At 35.4% G+C, this 15,878-nt stretch overlaps 2 protein-coding genes across 2 annotated transcripts; both read left to right on the forward strand.

Moving 5' to 3' along the window:
* Positions 1 to 325: 325 nt before the first annotated feature.
* On the forward strand, positions 326 to 2,293 carry Olfr912 (olfactory receptor 912). The gene is made up of 2 exons (NM_146810.2): positions 326 to 371; positions 1,345 to 2,293. Exon 2 carries the CDS (start codon positions 1,361 to 1,363, stop codon positions 2,291 to 2,293), a length of 933 nt encoding a protein of 310 aa, NP_667021.2. The 5' UTR covers positions 326 to 371; positions 1,345 to 1,360.
* A 10,591-nt stretch (positions 2,294 to 12,884) lies between these two features.
* Positions 12,885 to 15,243, forward strand: Olfr913 (olfactory receptor 913). The gene is made up of 2 exons (NM_001011523.2): positions 12,885 to 13,204; positions 14,289 to 15,243. The coding sequence occupies exon 2, from the start codon at positions 14,305 to 14,307 to the stop codon at positions 15,241 to 15,243; it is 939 nt and encodes a 312-aa protein (NP_001011523.2). The 5' UTR covers positions 12,885 to 13,204; positions 14,289 to 14,304.
* Positions 15,244 to 15,878: the final 635 nt, after the last annotated feature.

The following is a 15,878-nucleotide window of genomic DNA, read 5'->3' on the forward strand; positions in this document are numbered from 1 at the left end:
ACAACTTTTAAAAAGTTATTTGTGGCTATAGCAGAAGACATGATACATTAAAAATGAACTTGGAATAAAATGTAAAGGAAGTTTGAATGGGAATGTGTGGAATATTGCTGTTAATGATCCACAAAGAAAACCAAAACATACCACAACAAAAGATTTCCCTTAAGAGATGAGGTCAGTGGGAGATACGAGTTCAATATTGGCATAAAGATAAATGTCATACCAATCCCTAAAGAGAAGGTCACACCTTTGTTGCTAAGTTCATAAAGATATATTATGGTCCATCATATGAAAGAAAACAACTCATTTCCTTCTTAAAACTGAAATCTGTGCTCTAGGAAGAGACTGGTGAAGATTTTACTGTGGATTCACAGGTAAGTGCAGTATAGAATTAACTACATAAAATTTTCTGGTGTCTCCTCCAGTCTAAAAGTGAACATAAGAAAAGCTGTTTATTTTTTATCTATTTCTTTGCAAGATTAAGGATTCACACTATATTTTATGATCAGCATTTCAAAAAGATTTCTGAGAAACATAAGAAATTAATTTAATGCTTCAGATTCTTGACATTAAAGAAACAGACTTGTAGATTGATATATTTTGGGATAGCAAGGACAGGTTAAAAAAATTACTATTTTCTCTCTGATGAAAAGTTTATAAAAAGATTTCTACCATTTTTTTTTAGCTTGACATAATTACATTATTTTCTCCTTCCTCTTCCTACTTTCAAATACACTTATATAAACCCCTATGCTTTCCTTCATGCGTATGGCCTCCTTTTCATTAACATGCATACTATACTCACATACAAATACAGATACTTTTGCGTAACCTGCTCTGTCTATATGTCATTAGTAGGTATGTTTTAAAGTCTATGTCAATGTGCAACTTTTATGTAAGAACTATTTTGAGACATCCATGAAGTCTGAAATAAATCATGTAAGATTTACAACTTGTTTTGAACAATTTGTTCATTGTGACATGCCCAAAATGAAGCTAATTCACATCTGTTTTCCCCCAACAGACTTGCTTTATGTGTTTGGGGTGAACATAACTTATATAAAATGAATAGACAATTGCAAGATGTAACATGTTCAGACTCAAGTATATAGCAAAATCTTGTTAATTATTACTAACATGATGAACACTGAGTCTTCAGAACTGAATCATATTTTGTAACTGAATCATTTTACTCTTAACATTTATGACTTAGTTTTCCATAGAATCCAGTAAGCAGTTGAGGGATTTTCAGGCATTCCCACCACATGTGTCATATATATGGGAGAAAAAAACAATAGTAAAGTCTCTGTGACACTTTAATTTCACTGATATCTTTTATCTCCACAGATTCTATTAGAGAAGAATGGTCCTGACAAATCACTCTTTGGTAACAGAATTCATTCTCTTGGGGTTAACAGATAACCCTGACCTTCAAATACCCCTCTTCTTAGTTTTCCTAGTAATGTATATGATAACTGCCTTTGGGAATTTGACCTTGATTTTTCTAACTGTGCTGAACTCTCACCTTCACACCCCTATGTACTTTTTTCTCTTTAACTTGTCCTTCATAGACCTCTGCTATTCTTCTGTTGTTACACCCAAATTGCTGATGAACTTTGTACTAAAGAAGAATATTATTGGTTTTGCGGGATGTATGACTCAACTCTACTTCTTCTGTTTTTTTGTCATCTCGGAATGTTATGTCCTGACAGCAATGGCTTATGATCGCTATGTGGCTATCTGCAATCCACTCATGTATAATGTTACCATGTCCCCTAAAGTCTGTTCCTATCTTATGCTTGGTTCATATTTGATGGGATTTTCTGATGCCATGATCCATACTGGATGCATCCTGAGACTGACTTTCTGTGATGGGAACACCATCAATCACTACTTCTGTGATCTTCTGCCTTTGATGCAGCTTTCCTGCACAAGCACCTATATAAATGAGGTAGAGATTTTCATTGTAGGGGGAAAAGATATCACTGTGCCTAGTATTGTTGTCTTTATTTCTTATGGCTTTATCCTTTCTAATATCCTCCAAATAAAGTCCACTAGGGGCAGATATAAAGCCTTCAACACCTGCAGTTCTCATATAATTGCTGTTTCCCTGTTTTATGGGTCATGTGCATTTATGTACCTGAAACCCTCCTCTGTTGGATCTTTGAATGAAGGGAAAGTGTCTTCTGTCTTCTATACCATTGTAGTCCCCATGATGAACCCTTTAATCTACAGTTTGAGAAATAAAGATGTTAAACTTGCCCTGAGAAAAACTTTGAGCAGGAAAAAGTTTTAGTAATAAAATTATTATCTTTATGACAGCTGTGTCAAATGCAAGATTTTAAAACTAGTTATTATTAATTAAAGGCTTTGTAAAATTCTTAATCTATCATTTGTTCAGTGATTAAATAAAATAAAAATGATTAGTCAATATCATATTTGACAATGCTCTTTAATTATGTCTCTTTAAAATTACTTTGTTCTGATTCAGTTGTTTCTTTACTGATTAAAAATACAACTTCAAAACTTCTTTAATCACATTAATCATATTAATATTCTACATATATATATATATATATATATATTACATATATTCATAGCCCTATAAGTAATGAGCAAGATTGTAGAGTTTAATGTGAATAGAGGACCTTAGTGTAAAAATGCTCATTAAATAAAAAGTTCAGGGTAATCTATTAGTCTTGATTTCAAGTCTAGCATGTTTAATATTGACTCAGTCTACTGCATTTTGAAAATGTTATTTATCTAAGACAATATTGGGATAACAAGTCCCTTTTGAACTTTGGCTGTGGATTCTCCCCCAATATAATGCTAATTCAAACAACATTTCCTTGTTTTATCATACCATTTTGGGATAGAAAACACGTTATTTTTCATTCTGAGTAGCAAAATGCATATTTTGCCGGTGCAGTTAGAAAAAGATTGGCTGAAATTTGGACTTGTGATTTCCTACTAAAGATAATGAAATGCTTTCAGAATGTTGTATTGCTCTGTGGACAATGCTTTATACTGTGATTTCTATTTGACTGACTGATAGCTGCTCTTTGGTTCTTTCAGTGTCTTGATTTCCTTGCTAAGGTTTTCCTCTATGCTTTTCAGTGTTTATGTTTGAGATGTATTCCTCAGTTGTCTGAGTCCTAAATTGATTTCCATGTTTTACTCATCTGCACATTTGTAAAGTATGCCGTGGAAATTTTTATTTCTATATATTTTTCTGTTCTAGACAATTCATAAACTAAATCTGAATAGTATATTTTCCTTTATGATTGCCTTTATATATGTTTGTGACATTCATCCAAGCTTTAGAATGAGTCTGTGCTATATTTTTACATCTAAATATATTTGGAACAAAAGATATAGAACATATTGTTTATCCATTCAGTAGTTAATATATATTTGTTAAATTTACACAAAATAAACTACATGTTTTATTTTGTTTTTGTTTGTTTGTTTTGTGAGAGTTTTTAGTTTAATTTTATTTGTTTTTCATTTGGCATTCCTTATTTTATTCACAATTTGTTTGATTGCTTTTATCTCTGCTTGAGAATGAACATAAAGTTGAATGGATAAAGAGGTGGGAGGATCTGAAAAGAGTTGGGGGAGTGGAAAATGATGAAAATAATGTATATGAAGAAATATTCTAATAAAAGTATAAAACTGGTAGGTAGTTATTTATAAATTATGCTCTAAAATGCATTTACTTATTAGAACCAAGTTTATCATATAGACATATGTTTTCAATTTCATTCAGTACCACTTAGAGGAAGAACATGGTGACTGTTTCTAATTCAAACTGTTATCTTAGACTATTAAGTGTTTCTGTTTCATTACATTCTGTTCCATTGCTTATGGTTATAAGCTACATATGAAAGATGTCAGATCTCCTCTACTGCCATAAACATTTGTTATTGTTCTTCTTTTATATTACCCCAGATGGTATGATTTTAGGGTTTATAGGAAAACCAGCTTAATATCAAGTGTGTATCCTGTGAGGTTAAAGTAATACAAAAATATACTATGCAAAAACTATTTTCTTTTTTTTCTTTTTTCTTAATTTTTTAATTATTTAAATGCATTATATACATCAAACATATTGATAACATTGAATATTTTGAGAATCAAATAATACACAAAAATTGGTCAACTTTTTTTTAATTAGGTATTTTCCTCATTTACATTTCCAATGCTATCCCAAAAGTCCCCCATACTCTCCCCTCCACTCCCCTACCCACCCACTCCCACTTTTTGGCCCTGGTGTTCCCTTGTACTGGGGCATATAAAGTTTTCATGTCCAATGGGCCTCTCTTTCCAGTGATGAAAAACTATTTTCAAATAAACTGCAGAACATAATCCACCTCAGTACTTAGTGATAGTTCAATATTCATGACACTGACCTGTTCCCATGGCCTGCAGCATCCTTCAGTGTACTAGGAGATGATGTCCCTTAAGGTGATACTCATGGATGCAGCAGCAGTACGGACAGCAACTTTGAACCATTGAGAAACAGAAACTTGGGAATTCCACTGAAGATAAGCTCATCCACAGACTTTGAGAGCCATCTCAACTGTACTGTCCATGAATCAGAATGATTTTGGTGTGTGCTCCATGTCATCAGAAGGTGACTGGAAAAACTTTGGAACTTTGGGCTTGAAGATCCATTCAGGGTTAAGAGCTCTAGTGTATAACAGAGTTGTTTGTTTTCTGTTTGATTTTAAACAGAGAAAATAAAAGGAGTAACTGCTCCTTTTTTTCTTTTCTTTTTTTTTTTTTCATTTCAAAGTTTCTACCAGTGTATCAGTGATGGAAAACAGAGAGACATGCTGTAGAGTGTTTGCCTAGTTGACAAAGCTGCTTTTGAATGCTGGTGGTTCTGTTCTTTTGACACTACACACTTTTATAATATGTGTTAATGCTCTACGACAAATGCTCTGATTCTTAGTACCAAAGGTTCACTTCAGTGTATATATATGAACACTCATCCATCTGTGCTCTTTTTTTTTTTTAATGGTGCTTTAAGAACCCATCCTTTGCAAGTCATCCATGTCATTCCTTAGGCATCTTATCTTTGCTCAATTGTTAAAGAATGGTGGCTTGTTTTCGTGGGGTTTGTATTTGTGTCTAATGCATGTTTTAACATGATAGACACAATGCATCGTGTAGCTGCAGTTTTATGGAAAAGTCAATCTTGTAGGAGTTGTTTTTCAGATCTTCAATATTTTTTTCTTTAAATTTCAAAAAAAAAAAAAGGTCTGTGGGATGTTGTGTAGGAGCTTGGAAGATAATGTTGCAAACAGTGCAGAAGATGGAGGCCTTGTGAAATTTCAGAGGGAAAATTAAGAGATTCTTTTCAGGGCTATGTTTTGATTATAAAGATTCTGTAGTTTTGGTTAGCTGGGGGCTGAAGAATCAGGTGTGATTAAGGAGATACCAGAACTACTAAAGCAAAAACTGCATTACTAGGACTATTGATGCTAGTTAGCTGGAGCTAGAAATTAGTAGTAATTAAGAAGAGACCAACATCATTGAGGGGAAATCTTCTGGGAAGTGTTTTCTGAGAGCACAGAGGCTGTGTTCCAGAGATAGCCAAAGTTGCACCTTGTGCTGTGGCTGGACTTGGTAACATGTAAGACTCACCCAGGTGGTACTGGTTTGAAGACATGAAGGTGCCATGAAGAACAGCTGATGCTCTGCACTGTGAGAGGACATGCAAGACCATTGGAGAAAGTACAGCCTCTGTTGTAGTTGATGGCCAAGGACTTGAAGGAGTCATGCAAAGGAGTTGAGGCTTGGCACCAAGAAAAGAGCCTATGAGAGGCTATTGGTGAACCCTAGTTATAGCAGAAAACAGCAGTGTTTTGGAGATGCCAGTACCATGAATGTCTACCAAGAACAACAGCAACAGTGGAGTACAGGCATCTGGAGCCTAGAGGATGAGGTGTGTGCTACAAAGGGCAGAACTGGAGAAGTGACCCAAGCCATTGGAGGAATCCAGAAGATCATGAGTGAATTCCAGACATTGGACAGTTGGAGATTGATTTTCCTTTTGATTGTGAGTGTGCCCTGATATTTTCCCCTCTTGATGGAAGTATTTTAGTGGAGCCCACAGTAAGAGACTTTTAATTGTAAAAAGACTTTGGATTTTAAAAGAGATTAGATATTTTAAAGGGATTGAAATTTTAAGAATTTTCAAAGACTGTGGGACTCTTAAAGTTATTTAGAGTTCCATGCCAAGCATCTTCCCTCTGAACATCAGCTCTATTCACGGCTAGTCATAAAGGCTCTATCACCTCCCAAAAGAGGATGATGAGGAAACAGGAAAACACTTTTTGAAAGAAAGGTAGATTAATTGATTGGAAGGGACCAGCAACTTCTCACATTTTTCATACAAACTATTAACAATTAATTATGGATACATAAAACTGGCTAGGAGGTAATAAGATTTTATAAAAAGAGTTTTAGAGGTTTAATGTGATTTTATTTATACTTGCTCATCTGTTTTGTTTAGGAAGTTATCAAAGATTATATTATTATTCCCTTTTTATTTAATGATAAAAGGGAATTCATGGGACTCTCACAAATTAGTCATTTTAATGAGTGAAGATGACCTCATGGAGCCATTTACATCAGAGCTTATCTCTGATGTATGTGCACTGGCATTTTACAAATAGTGAAAAATAATTTTGTTTTTATAAACAGTGTGTTCTTTCTTTTATATTTCACAATTTAAGATCATCTGTCCTTTGGCTGCTTGCCCAGAGGTGATACAGCTGGATCCCTTGGTAGACAGTTATAGTTTTAGAAAACCCTCCATTTAGCTGTTCCACCTCATTTCCAATGAGATGCATGGGACTAGATGAATAAATTATTATTATATTTGATCCATGTATGCAGTGTACATGAGTAAAGACAACATACCTCTGATTAATATGTGGACCAATTTTTGTCACTAAGAGAATCTATACCTTTCTTGAAAACTAATAAAATAAGCATAAATGTAGTTGAAGGAACTTTAATGGCTAAATTATTGTGATTTCTTTCAATTTACAATTTCACTGTTGCTTTGTGTACTAAACAGTATGATATGTTCAAATATATAATTTAAAGGAAGTTTTAATGGTGACAACTTTTATGCTGGCTACTTTTTTAGTTAACTTTGATAAAGGTTAGGGACATTTTGGAGTAGGAAACCTCAGTTGAGAAAATACCTCCATAAAACTGGACTGTGGAACATTTTTGTGGGCTAGTCCACTATGAGGTAATGCCACCCATGGGCAGGTGGTCTTGAGTCATATAAGAGATAGGGTGACCTAGCCATGGAAGCAAGTCATTAAGCAGTGTTGCTTCATGACCTCTGCCAAGTTAATACTGTAGTTCCTGTCCTGACTCCTTTTGGTAATGGATTGAACAGTAAAGATCCAAGCTGAAGTAACTTCCTTCTCATTTAGCCTTTGGTCATGATGTTCTACCACACCAATAGAAACTTTAGATAAAACACCAAGCAGAAGTGGATAGTACCACTCCCAGAAAAATTACATATGATTGTCAATTGTATGATACCTTTATGACTTGTGGTTAGACATACAATAAAGGGCATTACTGTTGATTTTAATTGACAACTAAGGTTAGATAGTGATGTCCTATGGCTGAAGGCACCATGTACTTTAATCACAGGACACAGAGAAATTAAGCTAGATCTGAGCTAGAAGCTTTTATTCTTCTGGTTAGCTCTTGTGATGTTAGACTATATCATGTAGGATACTGGTAGAGAAACATTTTCAACAGTCTTATCTGTCTTTGAAACCTGGAAGCTGCAATGCCTTCCTGCCAGGCACAATGTGCTCATTATCCCAATAGTATCATGCCAGTTCTAGCAATAACCATTTATTGCATTTTTGAGGTTCACTCAACAAGCGGGAACTCTGCATGGTACTGTATATGTAACCCTGATCAGAAGCCTATGGCAAGAGTGGCCTTAGCAGGGAATCTACTTTTGTTTTCTAATAAATATGGTATTATATTGAATTTTTAAAACACTAATACTCAGAAATTAGATTCTCATACTCTCAGACGGAAAGATTTACTTAGTAGTGAGGAGCAGAGTTAATGTAGAGACCTATAAAACTGGTCAAAGTGCTGAGAATTGGGTGTTCATCTCTAAATGCAACATCTATATCACCCCTAAATCTCAGAAAACATCATGGAAGGGAGTAAAGAATACACCTAAGAGCCAAAAGACAGGAGGGGGTGATGTGAAGTGTATTCTTTGAGAAAGAACATAACCATTGCATTCGTGAACTTACAGTAACTGTGGTAACCTACACATGACCTGAACAATATTTTCCTAATATATATTTTGACAGATATAATGAAAGAACCTAGTGGGGAAACCCCCACTCAATTTCTGTTCGGTGTGTACCCAAGAATCACGAAGAGACAACCATCTTGATGTAAAAGCATGAGGTAGTTTAATGACGGAGCTCTGGGCCGACACATGTCTCTTTCAGGAGACAGAGGTGTTGACCACATGGTGGAGCCATAATGGCGGAGCTCCGGTTCGAAACATATCTCACGCAGGAGACAGTGGTTTCGACCAGGAGGCTTGGAAGCTAGGGGTTTTTATAGAAAAGAGGTGGGGCTGGGGGAGGAATTGGTGAGGTTTCACATGATTGGTCCATTTAAACATCAACAGACTGTCAGAAGGGCGGGAGATAGGGAGGCACCAGGCCAGTCAGGACATGTAACAATGGGCCTGCCCGGGCATGTCCTGGCCTGTTCTGCTATGTTCTCAGCCCCAGGTTTCAAAGCTCACAAACAATTCTTTGTGCTATTTGACATAAATTACATGAATCACATGTCTCAAGTTTTATTTTCTTTCAATAACTCTTCTTACTGAAACTCTCATTCACTTTAGGTTTACACAGTATATTATTTTTTTCTATTCCCTCACTTTCATTCTATGTGTATTCATAAGATTAAAGTGAGTCTCATGTAGACAGAATATATACACATTTTTTTTTTCATTCAGTCATCCTAAGTCTCTTGAATAAGGACCAATTGATTATTTTCCTATATGGTCACTGATAGTTGAAGACGTATTAATACTATTTTACTGTTTTATATTGTTGTTTTATGACTCTTAATTTCCCCACTTGCTATCTTTTCTTGAGTAACAATATGTTATTCTTATATTTTAGTTTTCAGGGATTATTCCATTTGAATTTTTCCACTTGTATCTTGGTAAAAAAATTTTTTATAAATTTTCATTTTATGATTAGTATAAAAAGTATACCAAATTGGTCTTAATAAGAAAATGACTTAATTTTGGTCTTGTATTTTTCTTGTGATATCTGTTAGATAATAGGTAAAGATGCTGAGATAGTAAAATGATGTCATTTTATAAGTTGAACTTTTCAAATTGCATGTGAGAAGTTACAAGATGTGAGGAGTCAAGGGCCTAAGATTATGGTATCTGATGACATTCTTTGCTTTTAGGGTGGTTGAAGTGAGTGTTTTGCTATTCAATCAATTTTGAAGTTTTTAATCTATTAAAACTTAATCACCTAAAGTTAGTTCTGACACAAGCTGGGCAAGGCATGTCTGTTGAAGGATAAGGTCAAAACTAGCCCAAAATAATGTAAGTAGCATCTAGGCTTGCAAATTTCAAACATTGCCTGCCATTGCAGTTTAATCAGGCAATCACACTTCAGGAACACAGTTTCTTCCAGGGTTTATTTTTCACAATGATGTATGTTTAAAAATAATCATTCAGTCATTAGCTCTTGCTATTTATACAAGAAATATTACATGAATGTCTGGGAACCACACAGTCTGAGTCGTCTAAGACATGAATAAATCTACAACACTTATTGATTTAAAACACACTTCAGTCTGATGTGCTTGGTAAAACCAAAGATATGTTTTGTAGAATGCAGTAAGATGTAGTGGGAGGAGGTTCCTTGGCAGACCCATGCTGAGACATCGCCCCACACACACTTTCCGGAACCGGCTATAGGACATGTCTGGTATAGAATGGGGGCATGGGAAGGGAGCTTGAGAACAGAGTAGGGGCAGAGAAAGAGAAGGGACAGAATAGGACACAGAGAGACTGAGAAAGAGAAGACAAGAGGCAGGCCAGAAGCCATGGAGAGAGGGGGGCAGGGGGAAGGGGAAAGAACAAGGAAGGAATCAGGGATAGCAAAGGAGCCCAGCGAGACAGAGAGTCAGAGAAGTTAACCAGGCCCATTTATAGCAAGCCAGGCCTTCATGGCTGTCGCTAGGTAACTCTTAGGAGTAGCTGAGAAGGAATACCAACATTTCTCCATTTTGGAGTGCAGAAGGAATGCCAACACAGTCTCTTCTGCATTTCTGATTTTTATTCAGATTCTATATGGTACTCCCCTCCCCGCCTCCCCCGTCATTCATGTTAGGAAGTATGTAGAATTTACAAATATCTTGATTTCTCTGGTTAGTCAAGCTATGGATGCACGAACTCCAGAGCTGACTTTGAGGTTGTAAGGCGGGTAGACAGGCATAACCAGCTTCAAGCTTCTGTAAAGAAGAACTGATTTTTTTAAAAAGTACCCAAGGAGCTAAAGGGATCTGCAACCTTATAGGTGGAACAACATTATGAACTAACCAGTACCCTGGAGCTCTTGACTCTAGCTGCATATGTATCAAAAGATGGCCTAGTCGGCCATCACTGGAAAGAGAGGCCCATTGGACACGCAAACTGTATATGCCCCAGTACAGGGGAATGCCAGGGCCAAAAAAAATGGGAATGAGTGGGTAGGGAAGTGGGGGGGGAGGGTATGGGGGACTTTTGGGATAGCATTGGAAATGTAATTGAGGAAAATATGTAATAATAAAAAAAAAGCACAGTATGGTGCACAGGAATGGGATATGCCTGAGTCACCATGCCCCTCCCCCAAGGTGCCAATCACATGAAGGGTCTGGTATAAAATGAAGCTTATTTGGAGGCATAGAAAGGGGGTTGAGAAGGGAGTAGAGGCAGAAAGAAAAGAGGAGGAGGAGGAGGAGGAGAAGAGAGAGAGAGAGAGAGAGAGAGAGAGAGAGAGAGAGAGAGTTAGAAGCTGTTGGTAAGTAAATGTTGGTTGGGCGGAGCTCAGAAGGAATGCTAACGTGCTAACTAGAACTACCAGGAGTAAGTAGCCTACAAAACTGATTAACTGATAAAATCAGCTATAATATTGAAAGTTTGTCTTCCTGTTGATAGGATAGCTTAATTGCCATATCTTGGGGCTACCTTGAGCTATCCAAAGAGCCATCACTTTCCTACCTTTGTATCTGAGCTAACACCCTGACAAAGGCAGATAGTTCCTGGAATTCATTAACATAACAAAGCTTTACTCTACCAATAGCAGGGGCAAAAAATGCTATCAGTTAGCCTGTGAGACCTATAGTTCAGATGGTTCTGACTGCTTTTTATAACCCACAAATTTCTACCAGTGTACTTTAAAAAATGCCTTGATTTATAACTTTGTTCTGCTACTGGAAAAACTCTATGAAACTGCTTCCACATTACAAAATTGTATTGAGTGAGACCCAAATCTTTTGTTTCTGGGTGGTGATCACGAATGCTTGGATTCTGAATAAACATGCTTCACAACACAACAACATCCTATATGGGCCACAAAATACAAAATATTTATTAACTGGATTATTTGCCCAAAAAAGGAAAAATTTTAATTTTGTATGCTTTATATCATTTGACTCAATTTTCAATTTATTTTATTTTATTTCATTTCATTTATTTTATTTTATTTTATTTTATTTTATATTTACTGTGAGTGATTAGGCTGGCCATGCTTACTTGACTGTGTTTCGTTATTGGGCCACTTGATAGAATTTTAATGTATTTTACCCAATATGCTCAAATGTTATGAGGACAGGGTGAGTATGTGCAACCCCTAAAATATATTCAGTTAATTCTTAGGGTGAATATCTGTGCACACAGGCACTGAGAACAAAAGTATCAGAGTATAGAGGTAAGGTGACTGTCAGATCAGGATTTATTGAGGCAGTTTTGAAATAAAAGAAATAGACAAATATATCTGGAAGTGGATTTTTTTCCTTTAATCAGTAGTCCTTCAGGCCTGTGGTCTCTGTGTGAGAGAAGAGACTGTGGGCACATGGCATGGAGTGGGGGAGTTGAGGATTTTATGCAGTGGAAAGCAGTTGTGATGGAATACTCCATTTGCAAACAATGTCTAAGTGATAAATACAAAGGGCAGGGAGCTTCCTGCATCTGAAAAGCCCACAGGGGTCACTAGTGAAATCAAGTGTCCCAGTCTACCTGAGGCTTTTGGCCATTATCCCTTCAGGGAGAGTATTCTAAGTGGTTTTCCTATGCATGCCAGGAAATGTTATAAGAATGTATTCTAACCTATCACATCCAAATATTAATCATGTTAGAGGGCTAGAGAAGACAGCTCAGTAGTTCAAAACTTGTCTAACCCACAGAGCAATAACAAAAAAAAGAAGAAAGAAAAAAAATTAAATGTATTTGTGAGAAACACCTATAAGAATATCGTGTGTGTGTGTGTGTGTGTGTGTGTGTGTGTGTGTGTGTTGTGACATACCTTAGAAATCTTTACATCTAATTTTAAGAAAGACTGAGGGCAGACTCTATGGAAAATTAACATTAAAACATCGTGGCAAACTGAGAAATAACCAGAGCAATAGTTTTCCCTGAAGAGAAGAGGTAGTTGGAATCTGGGAGTTCAGCATTAGCTCCAGTAATCCCCCAAAGAGAAGAGTATTCTTGAATAAAATACAGAGTCACCAAGGAAGTATAGTTGTATAAGCATCTAAATGGCTTCACCTCATCTCCTTTCTATATTTGGTATATGTTTCCTGGGGAGAAGCTAAAAAAGTTTCTGTCTTCCTTATGATGTTTAACATGCAATTAAAGCATATAAAATGCCCAATGTCTCTTTTTAGGAAGCAAATATAATTAAAATGAAAGCTAAATTTCTTTAGAGAATTAGGACTATAATTGTTAAACATAAACAGTGATTCGAAAAGATATCCAGAGCACACAAGAAAGTAATTTTATGCAGGATTCTTTTAGAATGCAAAGACCCAGTGCTTTGGAGTCTGATGTTTTTTTCCAGAGTAAAAGGAACAAGTACCAATGAAAAGGACCGATAAGATTTCTCTCTTAAATAGGGTAAGTTCTAAAATCTATTCATATTAAAAGCTTACATTTTCTTGAATACATTTACTGAGAAATAATTATTGTATAGAAGGGTTTATGTTGTATATTATTTGTTTTGACCACATATCCTTTTTGAAATGACCAAGTATTGAGGCTCATTCACATATGCCTTTTCTCTATACTTGGGTTTTTGTGTAAATATACCTGCAATAAGGTAATTTCAGGTGGATTCTGTTACTAATTCACCATTTATTGAAGTTAACAGGTTGAACATTAGATTTCCAAACTCTTTTTACTTCGCAAGATTGAATTTTCTTCCTCTTGGGCCATTTTCATTTCCAGTAGCTCCAGCATCCAACATTATTCTTCCCTCTAGGTGATTATAATTGCTATTTGACTTCACATAGATGATTTAGTATTTCTTCTAATGTTTTCTTTGGATTTTAGTTTTCATAGTGGCTTTATTGTGAAAAAGAGCCCCAAAATCTGTAATGTTATGAGCAAGTCTAAGGTTCAAGAGAAATCAACAGAAAAATATTCTAGATTTATGAATTTCGATAAGAGAGGCCAATTTCTTTAGATTTATGAAATTTTGTGAACTAGCTATGTATATATATATATATATATGGATATATATATCCAATTGATGTATGTATCTATGTATGTATGTATGTAGGTATATCCAATTGAGGAGTTGGTTTCTTTTGCTTGATATTGGAAATACTGTATGCTGAAGACCAGTCTAGAGAAAGGTCACCAGTAGATTGCTAAAATTTTTCCCTGAATGAAGAATAGACGGTAGTAATAAAGGATGAGAAAAAAGAAGGGCAATTAGTTCCTATACATCCAATTTGCCCTTTGCCTTTGAATTTTCAAGTATTAAATAATATAATATTAGCAATATTAGGTCACTGGTTAAAGCTGTGGTATATTGGTGACGCTTTTTACTATAATTAACCTCTGTGATGCTACTAGAGGAAGACAATGTTGATCTGTACCATAGTATCATGAAAGGCTGGTTCAAAGAATTTGAAGCTATTTGTTTATTGACAAACAAGAAACTGACCATTTTCATTCATTTTCTTTGTCTCCACAGATTCTCTGAGAGAAGAATGACTTTTGAAAATGCTTCTATGGTAATTGAATTCATTCTCTTGGGGATAACAGACCAACCTGACCTCAAAATTCCATTTTTCCTACTCTTTTTTGTAGGATACATGATAACTGTGTTGGGAAATTTGACCTTGATCATTTTAATTGGGCTAAATTCTCACCTCCACACACCCATGTACTTTCTCTTGTTTAACTTGTCTTTCATTGATCTCTGTTATTCTTCTGTGATTACACCCAAAATGCTGATGAGCTTTATACAAAAAAAGAATATTATCTCTTATACAGGGTGTATGATCCAGTTATACTTCTTTTGCTTTTTTGTCATTTCTGAGTGTTATGTGCTGACCTCAATGGCCTATGATCGCTATGTGGCAATCTGCAATCCACTGTTGTATAATGTTACCTTGTCTTCTAAGGTATGTTGTTATCTGATGCTTGGTTCGTATTTCATGGGATTTTCTGGTGCCATGATACACACTGGATGTATTCTAAGACTGACATTTTGTGATGGAAATACCATCAACCACTATTTTTGTGATCTCCTCCCTTTGCTGCAAATCTCCTGTACCAGCACCTATATCAATGAGATAGAGCTGTTCATTGTAGCAGGAAAAGACATAATTGTACCCACTATCATCATCTTTATCTCTTATGGCTTCATCCTCTTCAGTGTTCTCAAAATAAAATCCACTGAAAGCAGGTCTAAAGCTTTCAGCACCTGCAGTTCCCATATGCTTGCTGTTTCTCTCTTCTTTGGATCAGGTGCATTCATGTATCTTAAACCTACCTCAGCTCTATCTATCAATAAGGGGAAATTCTCTTCTCTTTTTTATACCATTGTGGTTCCCATGATGAACCCTTTAATTTACAGCTTGAGGAACAAAGATGTTAAAGCTGCCCTGAGAAAGACTTTGAACAGGAGAATATTTTCATCATAAACTGGATATCTCTGAGCCTACACTTAAACAATAGAGAGATTGTGTTTGCTATATTTTTGACACTATTTCTGTATTTAATTATTCGATTGTGATATATATTATATTTAGAATGTTTTGCTTAAAATATTTCCATATTAGCTTTTTATCTTCTCAATTAAAATCAGATATATCCTTTCCATTATTTTTAAATAGATTTTTTCTCACTGTGTGTACAATTGATGCTTTTATCATTTTACCTCTTTTAGAATAGCATTAAGTAGCTCTTCACTTTCATTGTTTCCTATTGTAAACATTAGCACAGCAGATATTTCACAGTTTTGTCCATTGATTTGATTAAAGCAATATGAGGTTGTCTGTATGAGTATGCTGACAAATACCCATATTTATCATCTGAAATCAAATCTCAAATTCTCTCTGCATCTTTGTGTGTTTGCATTCTTGATTTTGTATCCCTCACTGGACAACAATATATTGCTCTCTAAAGCCAGTATTTAATAGGTATAGATATGTCTGCCTTGACCATGGTCTTTGACCAATATTGCAGGCATAGGTATGGTATATTTACCATTGACTTGATAGGTGTCTAATATTTAAATTATAAATATAAAAATATGTTTTATTGCTAAAATACTCTA

The sequence above is a fragment of the Mus musculus genome, chromosome 9 (assembly GCF_000001635.26).
Source record: "Mus musculus strain C57BL/6J chromosome 9, GRCm38.p6 C57BL/6J".
In the NCBI taxonomy this organism is placed as follows: domain Eukaryota; kingdom Metazoa; phylum Chordata; class Mammalia; order Rodentia; family Muridae; genus Mus; species Mus musculus.

What these genes read in the sequence shown, in the direction of transcription:
- Olfr912 (NM_146810.2), top strand. Translation starts at nt 1,361, where the DNA reads ATGGTCCTGACAAATCACTCTTTGGTAACAGAATTCATTCTCTTGGGG.
- Olfr913 (NM_001011523.2), top strand. Translation starts at nt 14,305, where the DNA reads ATGACTTTTGAAAATGCTTCTATGGTAATTGAATTCATTCTCTTGGGG.